Consider the following 22,499-nt stretch of genomic DNA (forward strand, 5'->3'; position numbering starts at 1 on the left):
ATTCTGAAAATATTTAAATTATAATAGGAAATATTTGGTTTGTAATATTTCCTTGAAACTTACAGGGCCTGGAATAGGGAAAAATTATAAAAATGAAATGTATTTATCTTCACAAATTTGGTTAGGTATATATATATGTATATATATATATATATATATATAGTGAAAAAGTTAATTCTGAATTCTAAGTTTTAAAATACAGATAATTCTGAAAATATTTAAATTATAATAGGAAATATTTGGTTTGTAATATTTCCTTGAAACTTACAGGGCCTGGAATAGGGAAAAATTATAAAAATGAAATGTATTTATCTTCACAAATTTGGTTAGGTATATATATATATATATATATATATATATATAGTGAAAAAGTTAATTCTGAATTCTAAGTTTTAAAATAGTAGTAACCTATAGATGACACCACCTTTATGGCAGAAAGTGAAGAGGAACTAAAGAGCCTCTTGATGAAAGTGAAAGAGGAGAATGAAAAAGTTGGCTTAAGCTCAACATTCAGAAAACGAAGATCATGGCACCTGGTCCCATCACTTCATGGCAAATAGATGGGGAAACAGTGGAAACTGTGTCAGACTTTATTTTGGGGGGCTCCAAAATCACTACAGATGGTGATTGCAGCCATGAAATTAAAAGACACTTACTCTTTGGAAGGAAAGTTATGACCAACCTAGATAGCATATTAAAAAGTAGAGATATTACTTTGTCATCAAAGGTCTGTCTCTAGTCAAGGCTATGGTTTTTCCAGTGGTCATGAATGGATGTGAGAGTTGGACTGTGAAGAAAGCCGAGTGCTGAAGAATTGATGCTTTTGAACTGTGGTGTTGGAGAAGACCCTTGAGAGTCCCTTGGACTGCAAGGAGATCCAACCAGTCCATTCTAAAGGAGGTCAGTCCTGGGTGTTCTTTGGAAGGAATGATGCTAAAGCTGAAACTCCAATACTTTGGCTACCTCATGTGAAGAGTTGACTCATTGGAAAAGACCCTGATGCTGGGAGGGATTTGGGGCAGGAGGAGAAGGGGACAGCAGAGGATGAGATGGCTGGATGGTATCACCAACTCGCTGGACATGAGTTTGAGTAAACTCTGGGAGTTGGTGATGGACAGGGAGGCCTGGCGTGCTGCAATTCATGGGGTCACAAAGAGGCGGACACGACTGAGTGACTGAACTGAACTGATATGTTACTAAAATATTTAGATAAAAACATATTTGGTCCACTTGTGGCAAACAGTCACATGCTTATAAATGGGATTGGAGTAAAACCGTAATGAAAGCTCATGGTCCATTTTCAGGCTAACTTTCCTACAGTATAGACCCTTCCAATGTCACAAAATTTCATCCAGAACCATGACCATCAAAGCCAGCCAGGAAGTCTGGTCAGAAAGGTGAAATATTCTGATGTTAGCTAAAGATTTTTATTGCTTTCATTTCCCAGCAGTAGCATTAACATTATATCATCATTCTACAAAGATACTGATGCTTTTTCTTTAGAATCATCTATAATCTGTCATATATTTTTAGAAATAGTCATCATTATCTTTTAAGAGTGTCTGATTTAGAGAAACGATTAAAAGTCTCTTTAAAGTAAGATTAATGACTACATAAGTTAGTTGACACATTAAATCTTACTGTCCCACCTTGTGCCAGGCCTTAATCCTCAACTTTGTTCTAGGTTTCTCACTTCCTTTTCAGAACCTGATGACTGAATAAATCCAGCTTCACACGCATGGGCTTGCATGGCCATGTCTACTGATCTGAGAAGAGTACTCTTGTAAAGGAAAGTCCCTTCATTTCCTTATAGTTCTCTCGAAGATCACTTTTCTGTCATCTCCCTTCCCTCAGATCTTCACAATAGTGATCTGAACATCACAATTTTGACTCTCTTCTTGGTATTATCCTAAAGGAAGCTATCGAGTGAGAGAGGATGAAAATTTTCAATACATTCTTTAAAACATGCTTTTGATATTTTTCATCATAAGGTTTGCAAGAGTATACTGTATAAACATAGAAGCTATGTTTACATAGCTATGAAAAACAGAACTAAGAACGTAGCTGAAGATATTCCAGGTAATTGTCTCCATTGCGATGTTAAACTCAGAATGTTTTTATAAAACATGTAGGAAATAAGAAAATCGATATGCAGATGAACTGAGGAACAAAATAAATAAGAACATTTTATTAAATTAATGCATGTGTAAACAATGACAAATTCAGAATTAGATATCGTCTCTGCCTATATCATTTACAATGAAACACAAGACAAAGGAATAAAGTGCCTTACAAATCCAACACCACAAAAAGGCATTAAGATTTAGGAATGGAGTAAACAGACTTCACAACTTGCTGAACCAAAATTCTTGCTTGTACTTCACACAAAACAAAGGATACTGTCACCCAAACAAGGGATATTGTGCAAATGAACATGTATAAAAAGAAAACAGGAAAATTTCTGTCGGAGATTCTGTTTCTTCAGCCTTGATATATGGCAAAGCAAAGAATATTTTCCTTGTCACTGATCCAGGTAAGTGAGGAGGGAAGAAATATTCTGGGATCTCCTTAGAGGGCATCTGAACCTTTGGAAAGCAGTATCTTAGGAGACCTGTGTAGTGGTAAGAACTGGTTGGACTCAAGGGTTCAGACAGCTCACAGGCCTCATAAGCCTTTTCTGGCACAAATGAGGATCTAGGGTCAGGGTTCTTGACTGGAATTTCAAAAAGAACACATTTTGCAAGTGCAACATCAAAGTCAAGTTTTTACTCAAGAGAAAACAAAACAAAACAAAACAAAAACAAGTTCCAGACATGATTCTGTCAAACAGACTTAGCAATAAAGTCATCCTTTAAGGCCAGGTTGACATGGTACATTCTGGAAAATCCATTGTGAGAAACACATTCTCTCTTTGAGAAACACAAAATAAACCAAATCCAGACACAGTCATAGAGCAAGTACTCGACAAAGGCTGGTTGTCTAAATGTAGTAACTATTTGGTATGTACCACCCTGGGACTGTAGCCTGCCAGGCTTCTCTGTCCATGGAATTCTCCAGGCAAGAATACTGGAATGGGTTGCCCTGCCCTCTTCCAGGTGATCTTCCCAACCTAGGGATCGAACCCACTTCTTTTATGTCTCCCAGAAGATCAAACATGGATTTGATCCTTGGGATGGGGAGATCCCCTGGAGAAGAGCCGGGCAACTCACTCCAGTATTCTCACCTGGAGCATTCCATGGACAGAGAAGCCTGGCAGGCTACAGTCCATAGGGTCGCACAGGGACACGACTGGTGACTTAGCATGCACACCATCTTCTGAAAGACACTAAGAGGCTACGGAAAAGATGACCTAGAACAAACAAGACAGTGCCCAGCCTCTGGGAACTTCACATTTCTTCTATCTACTACATAAGAAATAGTATATTAAATAAAAATAGCAAAGTGCACAGCAGATGCATAACACATTACCACTTATGTGGAAAAGAGCAAAAATAAAAAATATGTAACATTTTACAAGTATTTCCACATATATTCACAGAATATCTTTAGAAGACAAATGAACGAAAGATCAGTGGTTGCTTCTGGAAAGGGAAACTAGATGAGTAGGAGGATGGAATGGAGACTTTTTAATGTCTCCTCCAGGACTTTTTGAATTTCGAATCATGAAAAAGTATAAATTCAAAATTCAGTTGCATTTAAATAAAAAAGAAAACTGCTATTAACAATACCAGGCCCTATATAAATAAGCATCAAATTTCATGGCAAAAGCAAACAAATCAGGGGTAAATACAGTGATAGAAAAGGATTTCCAGAGCCATTTTCCATGGTTTTAAAGAATACTGACATCTCATAAACTGAAATCACTTTTATTTTTAAAATATTTACGCTTTTCAACTGTCCAGGAACACACTGGCTGGCTACCTAGACAATCCCCTCCTTTGGAAGCTTTCTAAACTTTCCTCCTCACAACATTTTTCTCTTATACCTTGTGCTATAATGGACCATATTGTAGCAATACATTTTCTTACTGATGTCCTTATTATGCTATGAGCTCCTAGAGGGAAGTTTCATTATCTTGCTCATATCTGTAGACTCTGCCTGGCACAGTGATTGACACGCTAGGGCACTTCCTAAATGTTCGCTGAATGAACATGTCTTAAAGTAAAGCATAGCTGTAAATTATATTCTAAAAGGACAGAAGGTAAAAAAAGTGTTTTTATTAATTCTTTAATGGAGAAGGAAATGGCAACCCACTCCAGTGTTCTTGCCTGGAGAATTCCAGGGACAGGGGAGCCTGGTGGGCTGCCGTCTATGGGGTCACACAGAGTTGGACACGACTAAAGTGACTTAGCATTAGCATTAGCATTAATTCTTTAATAATTAAAAAAGAACATATATATATATAAAACCGAGTTATTTTGCTTAAGAGCAGAGATTGGCACAACACTGTAAATCAACTATATACCTCAACTTAAATAAATAAATAAATAAAAGGACGAAGGGTGACAGCTTTGGAAATCTGAAGTCTGCTATGTATTGCCTTGGTCAAGTTTCTGTACCTCCGCTCCCTCAGCTGTGAAACAGGTAGAATAATAGTGCTTACCACAACACAGTTGCTACAGGGATGAAATGAGATTATGTGCACACATAGTTGTAAAGCTGATATTTAAATGTAAGAGATATTTTGGTAACTTATCTTATTTTGAGGTCTGAGAATAAGATTATCCAAGTCAATTGAAGTATCAGTGGGTTAAACAAGGCATTAAAAATATCTTATACAAACTAATGGTTTGTTCTCTATGATTCTTAAGTACTGACAGTTATAGAGGATATCAAGTACTTTACAAATACTACATTTTACTTGACATGCACAAGTCATTGAGCAGTAAATTTGGTCTGGTGACAAAGTGTTAATTTCTACTACAGCATATCTTCAAAAGAAATCACTCATAGCCACATTCACATGACAAGACCCCACAGACTCAAAATAAATAAAAATAAATCATATTCAAATACTGTGGCAACACTGGGATGCTCAATCAAGCAGAAGACAAATCAAGACACTGAGTAAAGGCAAAGGGCACTTCTGTAGGAACTGACCATTAAATCAGGGAATCTCAACCTGTTTTCCTAAGATGAGTGATGGATAATGTGCATGGAGGTTCATCATTTAGAAGTGTCCTTTCTCCTTTTCACATGTATTGATGAGTCTTTCACCATTTGGAAGTACCAATGTTTCCTTCCACGGTACCTTTATTCCTTCTTCCTCTGTCCTCTTCTTTCTCAGCTTCTGTTTTCAGAGCGTGGGCTTTCTAAGTTCTACATCATCTGCAGCCCCCTGGCCCACTGCATATCTCTGGTCTGATAAACCCAAACCACAGGCTGAGAATCCCTGTTTTAAGATCAGAAGTTTCAACACTGGATTACGTCTCCTCAAAATGTGTAGCTGAAGAGTGAAAGAGAAACGTAAGATATATTTGCTAGAGGATATAATAAGCTTTCAACAAGACAAAGAAACATTATATTTATGCCCAATTCCCTTTACATGATAGACTGTAACCATCTACCATGGTTTGCCAGGAACTGTCCTGGTTATGAAACTGAAAGACTCATGCTCTGAGAAAACCCTTACCTCCTGGCAAACTGGGATGGTCTGTCACTCTAAGAAGCTCCAAACAACACTCACTAATTAGCTTTACAACACAAATGAGTGTTATGGACTACATAATGAAATATGCCTGAGCTTGTCCAGGGTAATTAGACTAACCTTAAACCTGGGCTTATTGTGAAGTTTGGTTTCGAATTACATAAGAAGAATCAGAAACCTTAATATAGTTTTCTTCTTAGTTCAATGATCTTGATTGGGTGAGGTCTTTCTGGACTTCTACAAATGTAGACATTTGTGGTGAAACAGATTTAAGTGAACAGGTTAAGAGTTAGGTTCCACGGTCAGGTTAGCAGGCTCCAAAGCCTGATTTTTGTCAAGACTTGTGTTCTTGAGCTATTCATATTATCTTCTTGATTCTTTGCTTTCTCCACTATAAAACAGGATAATCTAGTATTATCCTGGGATAATAAAAAAATAAATCTTCTTTGATATTGAGGAGGGAGAAGATTGAGGTATTGTACATGCAGCAGTACACACAGTGCCCAATATAAAAGTTTTATCTATCTACCCATCCATTCATCTATCACCCATCCACATAAATCAGCTTGGTCCCCTAATGCAGGGAGATGTTAGGATGCAAAGCAAAGGACCTAGCAGAGAAAAGCTGCCTCCTTCTCCCACCTCCCCAAAGGGCCATCCCTCTATTCCCCTCTGCTATCCCTAAATCTCAGACTGTGGGAACCGTTCTTATATCAGAGTTGTGAAACAAATAGGAGCTAGTAGTTCCAACACTCAGCATTCAGTAAAATAAGGGGAGATTATGATAATAGCTTTCCCCTTGTTCTTTAACTTTTTGTTTCCTTTCTTCAACTTCCAATCCCTGCTAAAATTCTTACCATTTTGTTGCTTTGAATTCATATCTTGGGTGCCACATTTTTCTACATCCATCTTTCTCACTTGAAGAAAAAAGTTATTTTTATTTTCATGTAATACAACTATATATCCCACACAGTGACCCAAGTTTAAATCCTAGGTTCCTATGAAATATTTCTAATCCCTTAGGAAATCTGGTAGACTTCCTTTTCCCAGGGGTCCCAACAGTTTAGAACACATACTTTTGTTTCTAAATTTTCTTCAGGGGTATATACTTTTATTTTTTATTCTTCCCCCACAGATGTACCATATCCTGAGACCCTTTATTATACTTTAGTTTTCTAGCCCTTTCTAATGCCAGTTAATGATTTTTCACATGGAAATGCAAGTTGTGGTCACAGCCACTTCCTTGGACAAATCAACACCACCTCAGGATCTTCCTATCACTGAAACTAGTCTGGCTGTCTCAGTTCTCTGTTCATTAAAAGAAGCTGACCTCCACTCCCTCAATTACACCACTTTCCCAGATCCACCCACCTCTTAAGGGGTTGTAGGGAATTTCTCAACAACTATTGGAATTCCCTTCCATTTTCCACTTCCCTATTTGCCATCAGATAACTCTATACACAGATCATCATCGGATCCTTTGGTATACTTCTCAAAGTATTGGGGAAACGTTTACTCTGAATCATCTTAAAATGAAAGGAAATTATTTGAATAGACACATTTTCCTGAATTTTAATTGTCCTCTTGGGTAAATAGAGAAATATACACATTAAAATTATTTTGAAAACTATATAATACCTTCAGCAAACTGCTCTGTGGTAAAAAGTACCACTGTTCTACGTAAGGAACTATTTTTATTATTTAAAGCTCCCAGAAGCCAGCTCAATATAACAGTGTAACTAACTCAAGACAAATTCAGCTGAAACCAACAGGCATTTTAACTCTTTCTTTCCTGTAAGTCTGTGGTTATTTGCATGATAGAAAGAAACTGTTTAACACTTGGTCTTCTTCAACCTCCATGCACACCCTTTTTCTCCTGATCTTCACCCTGCAATCCTGCACAGCTTCACTATAACTGCTGTGAAACAGTGGAGTATCTTTGTGCTACCTTGCAGAGGCAAGTCAGGTTTGCCTGCAGCCATGATCCAACTCTCAACCCCTTAGAAATGTTACTACAAGTGTTTACTGCCACCCTCCAATTCAAATGATGCTACAGAACAGTAGCTAAAAATATACTTTGCATAATTGAAAGTTGGCCCTGGCAGGGAAGGCTAATAGAAAGGCATTTTATAAATCACTGTTTCCTGTTAGGGGCACCCTTAGCATTTGGGGTAGAATAGTTTTCTGATACCTGGGACTGTCCTGCACATTACAGGAGATGTACCATCCCTGGCTCTGCCCGGCAAGTGCCACTGTGACAACAGCAGCACTCTCATACATTTTTCCACAACCCCACCAGAGACTGTCACAATGAAGGAGATACCATTTCTTTTCAGACAGAAGATGACTGCCAGGGTTACATGCAGGAACAAGAAGAGAGCTCCCAGAATCACCAAGTGATTCCTCGTTTTTGCTGGATCTGGATATGGTTCTGAAAAACAAAATAAAATGAAACTGACTAAAGATAAAATTTTCTTTGGGAGGGACCAAGAGAATAATCATCTTTGAAGTTTAATTTAGGTTAGCATTTTCTTAAGTACCAAAAGTTCCTTTCCAGTGAGTGGCTGGAATGGTGAAATACCTCAGATATGAAAATGGGGGCAACATGGAAAACTGGAAGCAGCCCAGGTGTTGGACAGGTGGACCTGGGGTTAAGTTTTGCTGCTACTCACTAGCTCTGAGTTCTCTGGCAAATCATTTAACCAGTCTACAAAATAGAAATGATACTGAAATTTTTGTGAGGCTAAATGTTAATAAAATGCTTTTCATAGGGAGTGGCAGCTCAGTATTCTATGATAGCCTTGATTATTTCACTTCTTGCATTCCTTAATATAAAAGCTAGCAGCCTACTGCACATGGCAAAGATGCAATGTGATGGCTAATTGGCACTCCCAAAAGAACTCCTTCTTCCCCACATCTGTGGCCATGATTGTAGATCACGGTTTGCTTTTTTTCTCTCCACCGTTTGAACACCTTGGGACATCTAATCACTGGTACTTTTCACTAATCTATCTCCAGCCCCTGCAGGAAGAAAAGCAGTCTCATGGCACATGCTGCTCAGAGACGAACTCCCACCTCCCACCATTAGCTATGCTTCGTGATTACCTAGTTCAAGTTTTAAAGCCACAATCATAGTCAGTCTTTCTCCAGTAGCTGTCAGTTTACAAAGTCTGGTAATAACTTTATGAATTAGGTGTGCCAAGTATTAAAGAAAAAACCCCCAGGTGACAGGTGAGAACACATATTTCAAACAGTTAGGTGAGTTAACCCTAGGTCTTCCCACAAGTAAGTTGTTATAAAACAGCTTTTAAATGGCAGGGAAATACTAATGCAGCTCCTCCCAAAGTGACTCTTTAATTTTCTAAACTGCTTTTGTTCTTTTTGTTCTTAGGGCTACCCTGGATTGTCTTTTCCTATTGTTCACCTATTCTATTCAATTTTTGGGTTGTTTTCTCTGAAGTATCAGAGCTTTACTGTCAACATCTAGTGGGGGTGAGGAGAGTGTGGTGAGAAGTGCCTCTGAGAAGACCTCTAGGTTTATATTAACATCATGCTCTCAAGGCTTACCTTCTCTAAAGGTCTGAGCCTCTCACCAGATTAAATCCTGCCTTACCCACTTCTGTAGGAAAGTGAGATAAAAAAAACATAGCTGATTCTGTGCAAACAAGAGTCTCAAATCATTTTCATGCATTGTAGCCCATGTATTTCCAGGATACTGTTGCCCAATAGGTTATAACTATGTAAGAAAAGTGAAAAGCACAGAAGAAATCAAGTCGCTTGCCCAGGGGAACACTGATTTATGCACTAAGAAGACTACCTTGGAGGAGACAGAATGGGCAGGAAGGCACTCTCCCATCTGGAATAAGGTAGAAAAGTACATCCTATTTGTTTCCTGCCACAGAAACTCTGGAAAGAAGGAAACAGCTGTGATGCACTCAGATCTGGATTCCTAAAACATGGCCTGAGTTGAGTCTTCCTCTCAGGTGCTCCTGCGGATCCCCCTAGCCACAAGAGCATTTCTAACATGAAATGAGATTGCCTGTTTTATTATCCATTTCCTGCAGAGTGTTAACTGCTTTTTACTTTTCTATGAGCTTCTAATGCCTGGAACGTACAGCATATTGAATAAATGCTTGCTTAATGTTTCAGTTCAGTTCAGTCGCTCAGTCGTGTCCGACTCTTTGCAACCCCATGAATCGCAGCACGCCAGGCCTCTCTGTCTATCACCAACTCCCGGAGTTTACTCAAACTCATGTCCATCGAGTTGGTGATGCCATCCAGCCATCTCATCCTCTGTCATCCCCTTCTCCTCCTGCTCCCAATCCCTCCCAGCATCAGAGTCTTTTCCAGTGAGTCAACTCTTTGCATGAGGTGGCCAAAGTACTGGAGTTTCAGCTTTAGCATCAGTCCTTAATGTTTACTAAGTAGAAATATGACTCAGATGAATGGAGGTGAGGAAGAAGAATGCATTTTGTAAATGTAGTTCATTCATATAAATATAGTTTATTCATTCATTCATTCAACAAACAATGAAAATTTATGATGAGCAGGCATCAGGCTACGTACCAAGAGACAATACTAGGCACATTTTAATTGAGATGTTCAAAATATTACCTGGGATGACCAACTCAGCTGTGTTGTTTTCCTCATGACCTAATCTCCGAAAAGTGCAGTAGAAAATTTTGTCAGCTGTTGTGTTGATTCTCAGTGTGCTGGTCACATTGAAAAGCTTTTCCTCCCTCTTAGAATTGGTGATGCTGGTTTTGCCACTCAGGACTTGGTGATCGCTACTTGTCCAGATGACATCAGCTTCAGGGTAACCCTCAGCCTGACACGTTAGTTCATGTTCAGAGGTGACTGGATCCACAGAAATTGTGTGGTAGATTTTGCGGTATGGAGCTAGGTCATGAACAAAAAGAAGGCATGGCTTTCATTTAACACAGAACTAGACATGTGGCTTTTTGGTCTTGTCAACTTTAGATAGAATACCTATCCAGGCTGTTCTCAGAGAAATAATCTTAAAGCTCAGATGTCTCAGCAGTGGGGAATGTCTGGAGTTTGGCCTCAACTCTTCCACTCATACTTGGGCCAAGTTTGGCCTTAAAGGAATACCTATCTTGCTATAAAAAGTATATTGCTGTTTTTATTGAGGTCAAAGTAAATGTACAGATTGTTTTAAAAGAGAACGTTCAACTTTAAACCAGTAGTCTTTCTATCCAAATATAAAACATGTCTGTTCATTTGTTCAAGTCTTTATATGTTTCTCAGTAAAGTTTTATAGTTTTTATAAAGGACCAAATTCTTAAATTTATTCCTGGACATTTCCCCTTTGTTTGTAAAGGTGTCTTCATAAATACAAACCTCTCCAGCTGTTCAGCACTGTTTTCTTACATTTTATTTAATAAACAGAAAATTTCATTTTGATATGCCATTCACTTTTTCAACATTAGGTGAATGATCAGAAATTAGGTATGAAAATAGTATTATGTCACTGTAAAAATTGATACATGTTCCTGAATGGTACTTTTAAAAGTTTAAGTGCATTTATAGGATTTTAGAATAGTTTTAGATTGACAGAAAAGTTGCAAAGATAGTATAGGGTACCCGTGTACCTCTTCCCCAGTGTCTCCTACTGTCACCACCTTACATTACCATGGTACTTTTGTCCTAACTAAGGAGCTAACACTAGAACAATACTGTTAACTAAATCTTACACTTTGTTCCATTTCACTAGATTTTCCCTACTGTCCTTTTGCTGTTCTAGGATTTCATCTAGAATACTATTATGATACTTATTTTTTAAACTTTTTAGCTGGTTATTTTAATAAATCATTTAACTTCGATTAAATTTTAGATCACTAATTTGGGATGCTTTTAGGATTAAGATATCCAACGTACTGAATATTTTAGTATATTAGTGCACTTATATTGTTTAAGAGCTTTATTTCATGCTTATTCATTATAACTATGTTAACATGTTATTATTCTGTTGGCATAATTTTTACTCCTAATAGTTTAGTGTTACCACTAATGGTATAAGAAGAAAATATTAGAACTTACACTCATATGTATTTTTATCATAACAATTAAGAAATAATCTAAGCTTAACAAATTTTACTGAATGACACTGCCCCTCACTTCATGCACCTCATGAGGGTCTTAAAGGAATAGAGGAATTTTATAACACCAAAGGGAGGACAGTGACTTGTTTGAGATTGTTACAGATATTCAGGTTCTCTTATCTAATTTTAACTAAACTAACCTGCTTACAAAATGAACAACTAATAAAAAGGTTTACCACAAAGAAGATGAGCATTGAAGATATTACCAATAATTTAAGCTAAAACCAAAAGGAAATGGCAGGAGTGATACTTCTTACCACAACTTTATGAAGTAAAACAAGTACCTAACTCTACAGGACAAGGCATTGGTTAAAAAAAAAAACTTCAAGATTGTCAAGACCATCCACTTTGGGTATCGATGAATTTCACCTGACAGACACTCTGCTTTGAAATTACCTGATGATAGTGAAGCATCATAATTAGTAAGACATTGAAAATAATGTTTATTAAATTCTCATGTCATCTTTTTAAAATTTGTATTTTTTATATTTATAGATTGTCCAAGGTATTTTCATATGAACCATATGAAATTGGTGGTGTTCAATGTCTTTTGCCTTTAAAATTGTCGATTTCTTATGACATAACCTATATACTAGCACAAATATATTCTTTATAAACACACACACATAAATACATTAGTTTAACATGCTTTCCTGATGGGATAGTTAATCAAAAACATTTGCAGATGAGTGGTTTACTAGATCTGGAGTACACATGTGCTAATCCAGACCATGAAAAGTTAATAGTAGTTTTAAGTCAATATATTAATATAGCTCAATACACACTTTGGAGGTAAAAACACAGAAAATAAAACCTGGCTGTTAAGGGCAGACCTCAGAGCCAAATTGCTTGAGTTTAGAACCTGGCTTCATCACTTAATAGTTGAATGAACTTGGCAAATTACTTACATTTCTTTGGATCTCAGTTTCCTCATCAATGAAATGAGGAGAGTAATACCACATGTCACTGACTCTAAGATGTTACCTACTGAAAGATACACTCAGATTTCAGAGCTAGTAAAATGTGAAAAATGTGCATTTTTAACATGATAAGCTCTGACTCCATGGAGTCATTTAAGGATTAAATGTGGTAATACAGGCAAAGTGCTTAGAGTGGGGCCTGGCCCTTAAGTACTACAGAATTACTGCTAGAGTTGCTCTTCCTCTTCTTACTGCTACCAAAGTGCACTCACGTGGTATTCTTTAGAAAGTACTGACAGCTCCTGATGAACAGCCTTGGAAATAAATTTTTATATATCCAAACATGTTCAAGTTTCAAAAATTTTAGATTTATCCTATTTGAGGAAATACATCATTCATTCATTCAAGAAAAATTTTTTATGTGTTCCTGTCTTACTACTACTCTTATATGCCAAGTCCTAGGAAAACAGCAATAAATATAACAGACCAAAGTCTCTGTCTTTGTGGACTGTACGTTCTAGAAGAAGAAGAGAGATAGTAACAAAATATATAGGTACATTTATATGATATGTTACACGATATGGGGTCAAATGCTACAGAAAAAACTTAAACAAGACTGGTTGGTGAATTTGGGGGAGAGGTGGGGGTGGTAAAGCAGTTAATCCTTGGTCCATACAAACAATTAGCTTTATCAGGATAACTACACATACTTTGTTCTTTCAGTTGCCTAGTCCTATTTAAGTTCTTGAAAGTATAAATGGGCACTTCATTTTCCTGGCTACAGGGTTCAGTGTTCAAGTTAAAAATAACATTTTCAACTGAAAAGTCAAATGTCTGAGAATCTGGTATTTAAACAAAAATGAAAGGTGCAATAACACCAAAGTGATAATAATAATTGAGGTAATCTAAAACTAAACTCAAATTTTAGTTTTGAAATGTTTCACCTTTAAAATCCCATGGTGACTGAACTCCCTGGGGGGAAGCTGTGAGACCACATGTTTGCAGTGATGGGAAGAGAAGCTCGACAGCTTTACTCGTGAAATTATTTGCATATGGAGATGACTCAGGAGTTATACTTCCCTGAGTTGTAAAGCTCATGTAAGCCAGCATTGGTTCAGTGCAATGAAAGCTTGGTGTCTGGCTTGCTTTCAGTGCAGCTCAACGTAACCTCCAAGACCACTGTGTGCAAATGACAATGAGATGTTCTGGGACTAGGATGCCAATTTAGTAATTTACAATATGAAATGGAATGGTCAAACAAATCACATCCTCAAATCTGGCTGGTCATCTGTTTTGCTCCATCAAGGACCCCACCTTGGAAAAACCATCAATGCTGAAAAGTTTTCTACTGTTTTAAACTACAGCAAAGAAAATCACAAATCCACAAGGGACATTACAGAGCCCAGAAAAACTGGAAGAACAACTTTACAACAGGGACAGCTTTCCCACTCTCTGCATACTCCCTACAGGCTGATGACTCTTCTTATGGAAGCAGAAGCTTATACTCTGTACTTCCTTCGAATCTACTTATGCCAGGCTGATACTCTTCCTACCCACCCAAAATCTAACAATGCTGGCTGTTCATAGAGCTAAGTCTTGATCATTTCTTTAATACCTTGAAATATAGTATGCCTGATAACTGCTGATAGACTGAAGAAAAGTTAAAAATCTCAACCTGGGATCCCATCAGCTTGTTTCTATAAATATCTGCTCTGGAGAAACATATGGTAAGATACAATTAAATTAAATCTATTTCATAAGACAAGTGAGATTTTGATAACAGTAGCATTAACTGAGCCAAATTCAGAGGCCCAGTGCTTTACCATGAAATAAGACACATTCCTATATAAATTTTATTTTGAGTGTATAATGATTAGTTACTCTTTTATGATAAAAGTAAACTTTTCTTACTCATATTACAGATTTTCGGATTGATGCTTAGGTCAGGAATAGAAACTCCAAGGAACACTAACTCTAGTCACATATTAAAAGGTCACCATGTGAAAAAAAGAAGCAAGCAGATACTCTCAAAACTGTGACTATAGATGGCAGATTCCAACTCAGTATCTGAAAGAAATTACAAAAGGCTATGGAAAGGAGGTCCAAATGACAAGGGTATCATCGCAGTAAGCATGTGAATAGAAGATCCTTTGTGGAGATTTCTTCGGGTGTTTGGACTAGCTGCTCTCGTCTGGGATTCTTTCAGCTCTCAATTTTGTGGATCTTAACAGTGAAAGCAGAGGTGGTCAGCTAAGGTGTTTTCCTTTATTTAGCTAGCTGCTGCTGCTAAGTCGCTTCAGTCGTGTCTGACTCTGTGCGACCCCATAGACGGCAGCCCACCAGGCTCCGCCGTCCCTGGGATTCTCCCGGCAAGAACACTGGAGTGGGTTGCCATTGCCTTCTCCAGTGCATAAAAGTAAAAAATGACAGTGAAGTCGCTCAGTCGTGTCTGACCCCTAGTGACCCCATGTACTGCAGCCTACCAGGCTCTTCGGTCCATGGGATTTTCCAGGCAAGAGTACTGGAGTGGATTGCCATTTCCTTCTCCATATTTAGCTAGAAGCAACCCCAAATTTTGAGCCCAGGTGGCCAGATATCATATTTATAGGTCAGTACCTAGGAACTGGACACTCACAGTTCCTCTTCAAGGCTCCAACATAATATTGGCACAGATTTTTAAGATGAAAGTGTGCCCAGTGAGCACAGTTCATACATTCTTCATTTATTCAATACTTGACATGATTATTTTTTGCCTTCATAGATTGACTTTAAGTATTTTTGAATGTGAACTTTACAATGGGATTTGTTTTTAATATATGTATTTACATTTGACATAGAGAATTTCCAAGGAAGGAAAATGCAGGCAGACCTCATAAAACTGAGAAATAGGTACTAAATTTAAAAATTCCTGGAGGAGCATACAAATAGTGATTATTACCTTTGCATGCCATGGAAGATATAGTGGCGAAGGGTGGAGAGACATTTTTGTAGTTCATTGTATCCTTTTCAATAGTATGTGAATTATTTGCAAGTATGTGTATACATATTACTTTTATAATAATAAAAAAGTGAAGATTAGGAATTTTTAGGAAAACTGAATGTACTGAGAAACATGACTGTCATGTTTGGCTCTAGATCTCTGGGGACTATCAAATAGGATGTGCTCAAGCAACACTCATTGGATGAGTGTGCAAATGAATGAATAACAGACTGCTGCTGTGGAAAGTGAAGCTGGACTTCCAAGAACGAAAAGTTCAACACTGAGATATGGTTTTAACAAAGGTTGTGCCTTATTATCTACAATAAATCTTACCATTGACTTTCAAAGTAATCCGCTTGTAGTCAGCACCGCCATAGCTGATCAAGCAACAGTAAACCCCTGCATCCTGCAATTTCACATCTGTTATCTGAAGTGCAGCCTTTCCCAAGGAGAGCTGGTCCTTCAACAGCTGGGCCCTCCCATGGTAGCTACTGTGCTGAACGTTCAGGTCTTCCTTCCCATTCACAAACTGAATAATTTTCTTATCCTCCATTTCCCAGTAAACAACTAATACAAGCAGGTTTAATTGTTGGTCTACTGGAAATCTGCATTCCAACGTCACATTGCTGCCATATTCTACCACATACAGGTCCTTGGGAACTGTGATAGTAAACGCTGAAAAGAAAGATAACCAATCTTTAGAAGATAGAAAATTCCTCAAAAAATTTATAGAATGAGTCCAGGATTTACAGAAGCTTTATCTGGTCACTTACATGATAATTACACTTACGGACTTACTTCCCTGAAATATTTATTTTATCCAGTGAGCCTGAGACATATCTCACTCCCAAGTTAGAATAATAAAATTATCTAAACAAGTTGTCCCCAAATTCATAAATATACACTACTGTAGAACTAGTACATGGTAAAGGGGTACTTATAACCAGGAAGACTTTGTTTCATGTGGACATGCCCAGAATGTCCTTTGACTGGACACTTATTTGCCTTTTACAGAGTCTATATCATAGATCCCAATGGATCTTTCTACTTATTGCCCCAAACTCTTGATCAGTTGTCTGGCCAGATGAGTATAGAGATTTAGGGAGCATCTCAGGCTGATACAGGTACTGTGTTACCCTGACATTCCATCTATGCTACAATTCTTAGAATATACTTATTGGATAAAACAGGTCATAGAGCAAGGTGGATAGAATGATCCTGTCCTTATTTAAAACAAATATGTAAAAGTATACACATAGGCCATTTCCCCAGATATTTTCAGTAATTATTCTTGGGAAATAGATAATGGATAATGAGTAATAGATGGGCTTCCCAGGTGGCACTAGTAGTAAAGAACCTGCCTGCAAATGCAGGAGATGTAAGAGATGCAAGTTCAGTTCCTGGGTTGGGAAAATCCCCTGGAGGAGGACCTGGAAATCCACTCCAGTATTCTTGCCTGGAGAATCTCCATGGACAGAGGAACTTGGCGGGCTACAGTCCATGGTGTTGCAAAGAATCAGACATGACTGAAGCGACTTAGCATGCACACAACGAGTAATGGATATGGGTTAATTTCGTTTCTTTCAGTATGTCCATACTCCTTATATCTTTGTCCAGTGAAATAGGTTTATGAAATATGTTTATCAACTATAATGAAGGAAGAATAAAAAGTCCTCTATATAAAAATTATATCCATTATTTCACTTTTGATCTTATAGTTAAAATATTTAAAATATAGAACCTAATGAAAGGATTTTGCATCTTACCTTTCAGCAAACAACAGTAAGCCATGAATGTTAAGACACTATATATCCTCATCTTTCTGGAATGACCTAATTATGGAAAACAGAAAAAAGGAAACTCCTTTATTCAATAATTGAATACCCAGACATTATGGAACTTGGCAGTTCTAATTGAAACTGTCTACTGATAACCAGACAATGACTGATTTGTAAGTGTTAAAATGCAGCAGGGAATTTAGAAGTTCAATACCTTCACATAATATCCCATAGTCATATAAATCTAAGTGAAAAAAAAAAGATACTATGATGAGACTTTAAAATTTTAATTACAAGGCCTGGAAAAAATTTGTACACACAAAAGAAAACCAAGATGAAAATATTGCACCAAAATCCTCTCAAATATCTTATGGGTTTTTTCTACAGTGTAACATCTCTAGAAATCCAAGCCTGCCCTATACAAAATTTCAAAGCAAGCAGAGTCTGACTTCCATGCCTCCCACCCTTCAATGCCTTTTCCCCTCAGCAGCTGAATACCTTCATCCTGCTGCTACTGCTGCTGCTGCTGCTGCTGCTGCTGCTGCTAAATCGCTTCAGTTGTGTCCGACTCTGTGCGACCCCATAGACGGCAGCCCGCCAGGCTCCCCAGTCCCTGGGATTCTCCGGGCAAGAATACTGGAGTGGGTTGCCATTTCCTTCTCCAATGCATGAAAGTGAAAAGTGAAAGTGAAGTCACTCAGTCACGTCTGACTCTTAGCGACTCCATGGACTGCAGCCTACCAGGCTCCTCCATCCATTGGATTTTCCAGGCAAGAGTACTGGAGTGGGGTGCCATTGCCTTCTCCAACCCTCATCCTACTCTTTAACTATTCAACTCTTCCAGATTATTATCCAAACCATGCCAGTTCTCGTCAAGGTGCCATCTTTCCAAAATCTGTTCTTTTGTCCTTTGCTTATTCCAAATTATAAATTATATTATATTTCCTCAATAAACTGATTCCACTAGTAGCAGGGGGAGTGAGAAGGAGAAACAGTTGGCTTCAACCACTTCATACTAAGATGTGACTCACTCACAGCCTTTTTTCAGTGGTATCTGCCTCAATTCTACTCTTCATTGTGTCATCCTGCTTGAAATTCTACCAATTTTTTAATTGAATACTTTTTCTGTGCCAGGCACTATTTTAGGCACTAGAGATATAGCAGTGAACAGGAAAGAAAAATCACTCTCTTTCTTCTAGGAGCATATATTCAGTAAATAGAGAAGATTTGGGCTATAGTTCAGCAAATCAGTTTACTTATTAACATTTTCTCATGATATACATATATTTACACACTTTGAAGAGAAAGCCAGTTTTCCCCCTTAAGAATCTCTGTGACCTTTGTATATACACAAAAAAATCACAATTGATCAATTAATCAATGCTACACATATGTAAGGGAGAAGATTTATGCCATATATATAAAAATAGCTCTAAAAATCAGTAAGAAAACTACATACAACCCAACAGGAAAATGAGCCAAAGGTTCTACTATGCAGTTCAGAGAATAAGAAATACAAATGACATCTAAACAAAGGAAAGGATTCTCTATCTTACCAATGAAGAAAAGATAATAGTTTAAGACATGAGACATAATTTTTCACTTATTTGCTTGATTAAGACTAAAAGTATTCCTAATATTTAGTGTTTATGAGGATATGAACAAATGGGTTTCTTTAACAACTACCGATAGGAATGTGAAGTTATATAACCTCTTTTTTTGGAGGGCTATTTGGTAATCTCCATTAAAATTTTAAATGTATATGCCATTTAGCTTTCACTTCCTCTCTAAGAAATATATCTTACAAAAACAAAAACACAAGCATATGACAACAGACATCAAAAGATTTTAGAGGCACTATCTGCTACTATCTAGTAGTAAAGTAGTGAAGGCCAGGGATGCTGCTAAACATCCTAGAGTGCCCATGACAACCCCTGCAGCAAAGATACATCTGGTCCCAAATGTCAACAATGACAAGGTTGAGAAACCTTGCAACCACTGTGAGTATCTCAGTATATATTTTCCTTCTAGATTTTCCCCTATGAAGCTTTTAAAAACAATTAGACACATAACACCCACTTTTTAAATTTAATATTTTGATGAATATTTTCCATTTTGCCACACAATATTTATAAGTGTCTTATTTAGTGGCTCCATAATGTTTAGTTTCCCTGTTGTTAGGTATAGTATTGTGTTCAGTTTTTAAAATAACATAAGTATTTGTGTATTCAGATAATATTTGTTAAGTGCCTACTGTGTACCAGGTCCCAGGCTAAGCCCTGAGGATAGATTTTCCCCAAGTAGAACTGCTGATCAAGGAGAAAGAACATTTTCCTAGTTTTTGACACATGTGGACAACTGGTGCCAGTTATACTGTGTCTTCACCTAGCACTTACTTTACATATATATACACACACATATGCATATATATATTCTAATTTAATTATTAGAAAAACAAGCAAAGAACTACTGCATACAACAGAGGCACATTAAATCCACTCACAGATTTCAACTAATTTTTCCAGTGTTTATGACATTCCTTGATGGAGTTCCTATCTCTTGACGAATCTGGTTGAAAATTTTAGAGGTAATGAAAGTTTACTGGAAGGTGAGGGATTAGATCTGATATTTACCTAAGTCCTCATCATACCTCCTCTTCCAGGGCTCCATTCCTTTGGAGTACAGCTATTGTTAGTGAGGGAATAGTAGTGGGAAGCTAAGAGACCATGTAAGTAGACATGGTCTTTGACCTCTAACAGTTACCTGGTGTTCAGAAGGTAAAGTGTTTGCCTGCAATGCGGGAGACCTGAGTTTGATCCCTGGGTCTGGAAGATCCCCTGGAGTATGAAATAGCAACCCACTACAGTATTCTTGCCTGGAATATCCCATGGACGGAGGAGCCTGGCGGGCTACATACAGTCCATTGGGTTGCAAGGAGATGGACACGACTGAGCGACTTCAGTTTCTTTTTTTCTTGACCTCTAAACCCCACATCGGGGCAGCTGGTCTAAGATAAGAACACTAACATCGTCTTCAGATAAGAAACTCAGTATAACTAAATTCCCAGACAAGAACTGAGACATTCAAAGAGTAAGAAAATGTGAACTAGGAAAGAAGTGATGGTTCATTCAGGATGGGGAAGCAGGTTTGTCCCTGGGGGAACCCAGTATACCAATATGGAACTGATACTACTTCTCTATCTCACCAAGGTAGGGCAGACACGACAGAAAGTCAGGGAAAAGAACTCAGGTTTTCTTAAAAGCAAGGACTGTCATGTTACCTGTTAGTTCAGGGTTTCCTTTGATTTTTATCTGATGTATATGAACTACAATTTGATTTTTAAAAATTCCTAGAGTTTGAAAATGTCTCCAAGCAAGGGGAAAACCTACTCAATTAACAGATCAAGATAGTTGATCTATTAAACCTCTGTGCTCATATTCAGTCTCTTTAGTTGGGTGCGACTCTTCACAAGCCTTTGTTGTCAAACTCTATTAAACCTGACTAAATCCTGTGCCCTGACTCCCTCCCTTTAGTCACACTGAGTTATTCTACATTTCCCAGGTGTGGCTTCAGTTCCACACTATTTCTGCTGCTTCCTTTAAGAACACACTCTAACTATTGTCCTGTAACCTCTGCCTACTCTATTTCACTGAGGGGCAGGGAGGAAAATGTTGATTATTATTATGAATTTATTTTAAAGTGTCACAGTTCTAATAAACTGCTGGGCTACTGTCAATATGAACTGGCACAACCTTTCTGGAAGGCAATTTTCAATCTGTATCAAAGGCTCTTAAATCATTCAGACTTTGATTAGTAGTTATACTTGTAAGAGTTCATCTGAAGGAAATAATCACCAATGTTCTAGCTTTTATAAGCAATGAAGCTGGGTGAATGGCTAAAAGAGTGAACCTCTAAATAATCTTGACGTCCAGCATGAGGGGATTAATTTTGTTTGGTTATCCAGCATCATGGAATGTAGCCATCAAAAAAAAAATCACATTTTTGGAAAGCGATTTTAGAAAGCGTAGAAACTCATCCACATTAAGCCCCCCAAAACAAGGTGTAATATTGATATGACATCCCTATAAGACAAATCCAAACTCAACTTTGATACAGGCTAGGCTCAAAGTGTTAAGAAATGCTTTAACATTTTTTTCCTCAGGACTCCTTTACTCCTCAGAGCAGACAGACCCAAGAACTCCGGTTCGGGTATCCTGGCTCTTACAGCAAGAAGGGGCCTCAGGAGATGCTGCGGGTGTGAGGACTTACCCAGATCAGACTGCTAGTGAGCGGCTCAAAGTGTACTAGGACTCAGGTGTCCTGACCTCCAGCCCAGAAATTTCCCTCTAGACCCGTTTGCCCACCTCAGGACCACAGTCATGAACGCGCAGAAACATGTATGTACTTACAAGATAAGCAAAACTAAATCCCGCCTAACGAAAAGCTATATCTGTTACTTGTTCTTAATTTAGACAAGTAATCGGCTCTACATCACTGAAACCAGCACATGCTCTCCCTTTCCCTTCTCCTCTCTCCATCCCAAAGAAAAGGTCTATGTGGCAGTCCTGTTTTAAAGTGCCAAGCGAGTGAGGCAGCCAAAGACGCTGGCCAGTGAGCGAGAACGCTCCCTACCTGCCGGCGGGAGAGTCGCGGCTGGCGGTGAGACTTCGGCGCTGTGCCCGGGACTGCCAGGGCCACCCGCAGCTATTGAGCTCCCGTGGGTTTTCTCCGCCCACTTTCTGGCCCGCCCCGTAAGCGCTGACGGGACTGGATTTTCTCATCCTGACCCAAGCATGTGAGTTGGGAAATAAGCGTTTTTTCCATTCTTGGAATAAAAAGATAGACAAAAGAAACCAAAAGTGAAACTTAAATTCGGCTTCCCGTAAATCAGCTTTTTAAAAGAAAAGTTTCAAAAATGAAAACATCATTATCTGACGTTTTAAACAGTATTTAGAAACAAACCAACGTCGGAAATCATCACAGATGTCCGACGTTGGTTTTGCCTTGAGAATCCATACTAAATTCTGCCATGAGGTTTCCCCTTTCTGATAA

The 22,499-nt window shown here is 38.0% G+C and overlaps 1 protein-coding gene across 1 annotated transcript; it reads right to left on the reverse strand.

The window, feature by feature from the left end:
- On the reverse strand, window positions 5,022–22,180 carry CD274 (CD274 molecule). The gene is made up of 7 exons (XM_005683693.3): window positions 22,080–22,180; window positions 17,436–17,501; window positions 16,003–16,344; window positions 10,262–10,546; window positions 7,971–8,078; window positions 6,505–6,564; window positions 5,022–5,446 (listed from the first exon to the last, which is right to left on the reverse strand). The coding sequence occupies exons 2-7, from the start codon at window positions 17,485–17,487 to the stop codon at window positions 5,424–5,426; spliced, it is 870 nt and encodes a 289-aa protein (XP_005683750.1). The 5' UTR covers window positions 17,488–17,501; window positions 22,080–22,180; the 3' UTR covers window positions 5,022–5,423.

This window comes from Capra hircus, chromosome 8 (genome assembly GCF_001704415.2).
Source record: "Capra hircus breed San Clemente chromosome 8, ASM170441v1, whole genome shotgun sequence".
Lineage (NCBI taxonomy): Eukaryota > Metazoa > Chordata > Mammalia > Artiodactyla > Bovidae > Capra > Capra hircus.

Bases quoted from the DNA above. Each gene is read 5' to 3' on its own strand.
- CD274 (XM_005683693.3), bottom strand. From the start codon at position 17,487: ATGAGGATATATAGTGTCTTAACATTCATGGCTTACTGTTGTTTGCTG. The intron at 8,079-10,261 runs GTAATATTTTGA...TTTGTTTTTCAG, and splicing joins AGCTGAGTTGGTCATCCCAG to AACCATATCCAGATCCAGCA. The intron at 5,447-6,504 runs GTAAGAATTTTA...TTCACTCTTCAG, and splicing joins GAATTCAAAGCAACAAAATG to CTACACATTTTGAGGAGACG.